Genomic DNA, 6,873 nt, shown 5'->3' with positions numbered 1-6,873 from the left:
AATCTTCCACGACATGATAGCCTTAGGACAAATCAGTCATGCGAACCACAATTGCAACGCCTGGTGAGCATATCGCCATGTCTTGGGAACTGTTCTTGGATAGCTTAATGGATTAAGCCCTTAATCCATTAAGCCACACACTCATCTCTTCCAGAAGGCTTTCTTACACCCCAAGATCTCATAAAAATCCTTACTTTATGGACAGGCATGTCCGATGCATGTCATGAACTTTAGCTACGTAAAAATGGTGAAAATGAGGTCAAAACTTCATGCATGGAATAAAAACTCAATAATACTTCAGATTTGGAACAAGAAACTACAAAGGGGCCTCAGGGATCCATAAGTTTGTCAACTTTATGGAATCTATCCACTCAAATATCCCAACCATGGAGAAAAGTGCATGAAAACCTAGATCTAGAAGAATAGCACATAAAGATTTTAATTTGTGGACCTACAAAGGTCAAGAATATGTGCAATAAGGTGGTGAGGGAACTTGTTTGCTGGATCTATGCTCAAAGGACAGCTTCTTCTCCTTCAATATCACCAAAAACCACCAAGAAACTTCAAGAACTCAAAAATGGAGGCAAGAGCTTATTTAGGTCGAAAGGGAGGTGATGAAGATTGAGAATGAGCAAATTCTAACTATCACATCCTTTAAATAGGGCTTAAGGCCTGAAAAATTAGGGTTTTTCATGTTGTCCGCCTCCACGTCATGGCTCCTAAATGAGACACAATTTCATCGGGTCACGTCGTGGTGACTACACCGTCACATCGTAGCCACCAAAAATCTTATTCTTTTAAGTCTTAAATTCCAAATCATAGGAACAATTATACCTGAAACTTGGTGATATATGGATAAAAAAAAATATCTTTCTAAATTTGTTATAAGTATTTCATATTCTTAGTTTTTTCTTAGATGTAAAGAGTTTGGTTTGGTTAGGATAGATCGGCTTAAAAGCCATTTTAAACCTAATTAGCCATATAAAAGATATTTTTACTAGCTTCTAGGTTTAATAAAATTTGATTGGTTTAAAAATGAAAAATAATAAGTCATTCCATTCAATCAAGCAAAACAAATAAATTTTTTTCTAACATCAATGTGACAGAGAATTAAGTTCTCTAACCATTTTAAACCTAATTGGCCATATAAAAGATATCTAAGACATCCCTTTTTGCGGTGGGTCATATTTCTTTTGAAGCAAATACTAATAAAATTATAAAAATAATACTTTATATGTATTTTTAAAATTATAATTCAACTAAAATAATAATTAAAAATCATTAACTACAACACTCATACTACAAATCTTTCATTCCACACCATTTTGTCCCAAGGACTAAAAAAGAAAATGAAAAGAATCGAATCTTCCCTCATCATATCAAAGACTACCTTAGCGATTACTTTCCAAGTTGAATCATCCAATCTTTTGAGACAAACACTAATAAGAATAAATGTGATTATGGTTATATAACATAAACAAAATAAGAGTGCAAGAAAAGATGGGAATGTGAAGGATTACTTATTACATAATGTTACAAGTATGACATCCTGCAACCTACAATTCCCCCTAAATGCAACAACATCAACCAAAAGTCACAAATCCTATCACATACATAGACAAATAGATAGATAGATATATGTAAAAGACAACATATGAAGTCGACTAACGACCCCTAACACTATGCCCACGTTATACATACCCACAATGTCTTTTTATCAACTGTTGTAAGAAAAAAAAAAAAAAAAAAAAAAAAAAAAAAACAACATACAGATAGACAACATTCTAAGTGTCAAGACTCACAGAAACAACCAAACTTCACAAGTTACCCTTTTGCCCCCTATCTTTTACCATGGCTCAGCATCCACATGACAACCGTTCTCCACTGCTGCTGTTTCTTTCTCTTTATCTGCACCACTCATACCAAAATTACCTTTTTGCCCTTCCTCTGCCTTCTCTTGGATTGTTTCTCCTTTTGCAACATCATTCTCAACCTTATCTTGATATTCTGCAACCATGGCTTCTCCATTGTTGTTATCATTCGCCTCGATCACATTCACATCAGCAGCTTTCTCTTTTAGTTCTTCCTCGGATGGGGGCATTTTTGGAATTTCACACAACTCATCAACCTTACTTTCTACCTCATGTTTATCATCATCCTTCTCAGTTTCCACAGGGGCAATACTGTCCTTCACTTGTTTCTCATTTTCTTCCACTACGGGGTTTTCACTTTCAGGGGCGGTTTTCTCCTCCTCTTCTTGTTTCTCTTCCACTATGGGGTCTTCAGGGGCATTTTTGTCCTTCTCTTGTTTCTCATTGTCTTCCACTATGGGATTTTCACTTTCAGGTGCATTTTTCTCCTCTTGTTTCTCTTCCACGATTGGGATTTCAGGGGCACTTTTGTCATCCTCTTCCACTACAGAGTTTTCAGGGGGGGCATCTTTTTCCTTCTCTTCAACCACAGGGGCATTCTTGTCCGTCTCACTTTCTTTGTCCTCCACAGGGGCATTTTCGTCTTTCTCTTGTTTCTCGTTATCTTCCGCTACAGCCTTTTCAGGAGGAGCCTCTTCTTTCTTTTCCTCTGCTTCCTGCATTTCAACATCTGCAGTTTCTTCTTCAGATTGAGGGGCATTTTTGTCTTTCTTGTCCTTCTTTGAAGCAGAAGAAGACTTTTTGGCGCGTTTGGGAACAGGCTCAGCTAGTGGTGGACTTTCCTTGACCTTCTCACTGATTCTTGAAGACCTCCTTGGTGTTTCACCAGTTCCCCAGTCAAAGTCTGAGGCCTTGGGCCCACCAGGGTGGGCTTTTAAGTACTTATCCAGCTGTCTCCTGTTTGTGATCTCTTCCCCTGTTGGTGAAGTGAACACAATCTCATTCTTCTTTGGTGTTCCAGCTTTCTTTGGCAAAAACTACATCAACATACAACCAAATATATATATATACACAGATTAGAAACATATACAAGGTTGAATTGAGTTTTATTGTTATGTTTGATTTTATTGTTTTCATTAATTATAACTAATGTGTAGCTTAGAGTTGAAAGTATTATTATTAATGTATTTACATATAATACAACAATTTCACATGACAAGTACTTTCACATGTTGACTACAGGAGGAGAATTAGTAGATACTTAGGCCAAATATGAAAATGGGATCTAATTATAATTTATAATACATAATTTGAGAGAAATAATTTGCTTCTAACTAAAATTGATAAAAGAAATGTTTTGCTTAAAAAGAACAATTTAAAGCTACACATTTTGAGTTTTGACTTACAAAAGTACAAAAAGTTTGGGTCAATACTGAATTTGTGAACTACTATGTCAAGTTCCTTGAATCAATACTTGGAAAAACTTTGCTGGAGTAATTTCATATCATAAAGAAAAAAAAAATGATCCATCAATTTCAAACTCATGTTTTTCATATACTTCACATCAAGTTATTTTCATTCAATTCTTACATAAACCAGTTATTGAAACCATTTAATGTCTTTCTTTTGGAAACATTCTTGAATTTGGTAACTGGTAAGGAACAATGGGAATAAAATAATGATAATATATGCATTCATCTAAGATCTAAAACCCCAGTTTCAAAATACTAATAAAGATCTAAAACCACATTTCAATTGCTAACAATATTTGGCAAGTCAAAGCCTACAATTACTCATATTTGTCTTACTGAATCTCAAACCCTCATTTCAAAAATCTTCAAGGATCCAATTTAGCTATGAATTTGTCTTCTTCTCAATAAGTTAGCCATTCTTTGAGCTATTGATCTAGAGAAACACTTGAAATGCTTCTTTTTTTAAACATATCAACTAAGGTTTCTCCTTCAACACCATGGGATTCTTCAACTACATACAGATCTCCCATCATCAAACAATTTTTATAAGCTTTGATTTTGTTAGGTCACACATGGAAGAAAAAAAAGTATGCTCCTAAAAAATCATGAAAGGAAACTTCTTCATGGTGAAATTGTTATATTATATCTAGTTTAGAATGCAATCAGTTTACATAATCCACTAAATATAGTTATTAAAGAAGAGCATAATATCAATGATAATCTTCTCATTCTGGATTATTACTTTGTGAACATCATCTAATCATCTACAACACAAAGTGATAAACTTTCCATGTCATCCAATTAAAGCTAAATAACTGAAAGTGATAATCATCAGTTGTTTTTTTACAATCTCTGGTACTGCAGGTAGAAAAGATGTATTTTTTTATACCAAGTGGCTCTCACTTTACAAATTTTCATTTTGTAGTTTCAAGTACTTGAGGAAATAATTAAAGAATCAATGAAGAACATATTCCAAGATACCTCATACGCAAGTGGGTGTTTTTCTGCATGAGGGGTGAAACATGGGAAAGTAATTTATTTTTTTAAACCCCTGCAAAAAAACAAAATCTTTCCAAAAAACATTTTGATGGGTTTTCAGAAAATCATGATCGACAAAACCTCAGTTTCGCAAAGTCAACGAAAAAACCTTTCAGAAACCCTAGCTTTGAAAACCCAAGACGGACGAACAAAATTCAGTTAAAAGTACGATCTTTCATACAGTTGAATTACAATTAGAAGCCAATTAACAAAAACGTGCAAAAACCGAAACCATTTCGCATATATATGCAAGATAGAAAGATAAACCCTAAGTTTCCCCCAAAATCAACAAAAACGTGCTCGAAAACCCTAGTTTCGAAATCCCACAAAAACAAACGAAATTCTCCTTAGGGTATTCAAATTTCAGCAATATTGTGGTATAAACACGACCCAATTCACAGAATCAAACAATAAATGCTAGCAGAAACCTCAATGAAAAATCACATAAACCGAACTCGCATACATATGATATACAGGGTAAAGGAAATGTAAAGAGATGTAAGAGAGAACCATCTTCTTCCAGCCAGAAGGTGCAGGGAGCTCCAAGGAAACAACTTCATCGTTCGGACCCATGCTCGCCATTTTTGAACAAAAACCTAGCAGTTACGAAGAAGAAAACCAACTCCATAACTCTAGTTACATGTGAATATAGATATAGAATTAAGAAATATACACATAGTACTGCTAAAATCTTCGAAAGCTGTAAAAAAATGATTCTTGAAGTTTGATAGAACTATGATCTTACCTTGGTAGTGTTTCTCTCTCACGCTCTTGTCTCTCTCTTCGACTTGGATTTCGTTTTGCAACAATCTGGGCGTTCGGGAACTGAAATCTCTCTTTTAAGAGAAATAACTAAGAAAAGATACAGACAAAAGATACGATTTTGAACCCTATTTAATAGAGAAATGGACTTTTTAGTCCCCTACACTAATATTTTTGTTTTTTTGGTCCTGTAACTATTTTCGGTTTTTAAATGACATATAAATTTCTAGGGTTTTTATAATCTAAAGTTCAAACTTAAAGAGAGAATCATTATTTTATATTGGATAATTTCCTAAACTTCGTCATGAATAATGATTTGAAAACTAGAATGGATTTCAATTTCATTCACTTTCAATATTTTTATTTGGTTTGAAACTTTTTGTAAGATGATTTGAAATCTTAAATTGTGTTTGAGATTGAGTTGGAAAAGTAGTAATCAACTTATTAGCTATTTAAAAAGTCAATAAGCTTAAAAATATATTATGAAAATAAAAAAAAATGTATTTGAAATTAATTTTTTATTATCCTCAAAAACCAAGTTTTTAAAAATAGATACTTCTAACTTTTGTAAAATGTTTATGGCTTCTTTTCATATAAAATGACTATAAATTGATCCAATTTTTTTTTTAAATGGTTTATAAGCTTATAGTTTAATATTTGTATGTAAGTGTTGAGTCCAAGAAGCTTGCGTCATTGGGCTTAGTGTTCGGTCCATTAGTACTCTCGGTATGGGCATGTCCAGCCATGTTTTGATTTATGGTTTAGTATATATAGTGCATGCATGTATTATATTGATTATGCTTTTGATTATTATTCTGGTTATCGTATTGTAACCCTAGCCTATCTCTACAGTAGCAAATCATATTGAATTCTTCTGAGATAGAGCATATTAATCATTCGACATACATTTGATTCATCTTTGTGTTCATCGCTTTCTATTCTTGCCATTATTTTATTATATGTTTGAATCTATCGATCTAAGAGAATTTTATTCTCATCAATTGGTATCAGAGCAGGAGACTATGTAATATATACGCATCTCTTCTGTTGGAAGAACGATTCTAAGGGTTTCCGCTTTTATCGAATCAGTAGGAGTCGTCATCTCTTCATTGACGCTACTTCTTGCTTTTGATAAAACCCTAATTCAATCTTTACAAGTCTGATTCTTAGCAGATATCTAAAAAGATCTTTATGTCTTTCCACGATTCACAAACCAATCCAATCAATATCTCCAACAGCATTGGATCCACAACTAGAATTCCTATCCTTTACACTCAAGATTATGAAGTTTGGACGCATCACTTTGAAGACTACGTCGTTGGTTCTAAAGACAATGGTTATCTTATCTGGGAAGCAATAACATTGGGTCCTTTTGTTCATTCAGGAACTAATAGAAAAATAAAGACTCAAAAGGAGTACAATCAACTGTTAACTATAGAAAAATAAAGACTCAAAAGGAGTACAATCAACTGTTAACTGACATGGAGAAGATTCCTCAAAACGAAAAAGAAAAGTTGTTATGTAATGTTAAGGCCATGAGAATGATTAGATTTGCATTGCAGTCTGATACATTTCGTCTGGTAAGCACATGCACCACAGCAAAAGAGATCTTGGATAGAATCAAAGAGTTATATTCAACTGATGAAGACCTGGAACATTCCATCCAAAACTCTATTGCTTTCTAAGTTCGGTGCTTTCCAATAAAAGTTGGATGAAAAACTTATCCAGGC

The 6,873-nt window shown here is 33.6% G+C and overlaps 1 protein-coding gene across 1 annotated transcript; it reads right to left on the bottom strand.

Moving 5' to 3' along the window:
• Window positions 1-1,499: 1,499 nt before the first annotated feature.
• LOC111878248 (methyl-CpG-binding domain-containing protein 11) lies at window positions 1,500-5,230 on the bottom strand. Its single transcript, XM_023874756.3, has 3 exons — window positions 5,127-5,230; window positions 4,892-4,977; window positions 1,500-2,908 (listed from the first exon to the last, which is right to left on the bottom strand). The coding sequence occupies exons 2-3, from the start codon at window positions 4,961-4,963 to the stop codon at window positions 1,847-1,849; spliced, it is 1,134 nt and encodes a 377-aa protein (XP_023730524.1). The 5' UTR covers window positions 4,964-4,977; window positions 5,127-5,230; the 3' UTR covers window positions 1,500-1,846.
• Between the last annotated feature and the right edge of the window lie 1,643 nt (window positions 5,231-6,873).

The sequence above is a fragment of the Lactuca sativa genome, chromosome 8 (genome assembly GCF_002870075.4).
Source record: "Lactuca sativa cultivar Salinas chromosome 8, Lsat_Salinas_v11, whole genome shotgun sequence".
In the NCBI taxonomy this organism is placed as follows: domain Eukaryota; kingdom Viridiplantae; phylum Streptophyta; class Magnoliopsida; order Asterales; family Asteraceae; genus Lactuca; species Lactuca sativa.
Note: the sequence above shows the minus strand (reverse complement) of the source record. Positions and strands in the feature narration are given on the sequence as shown.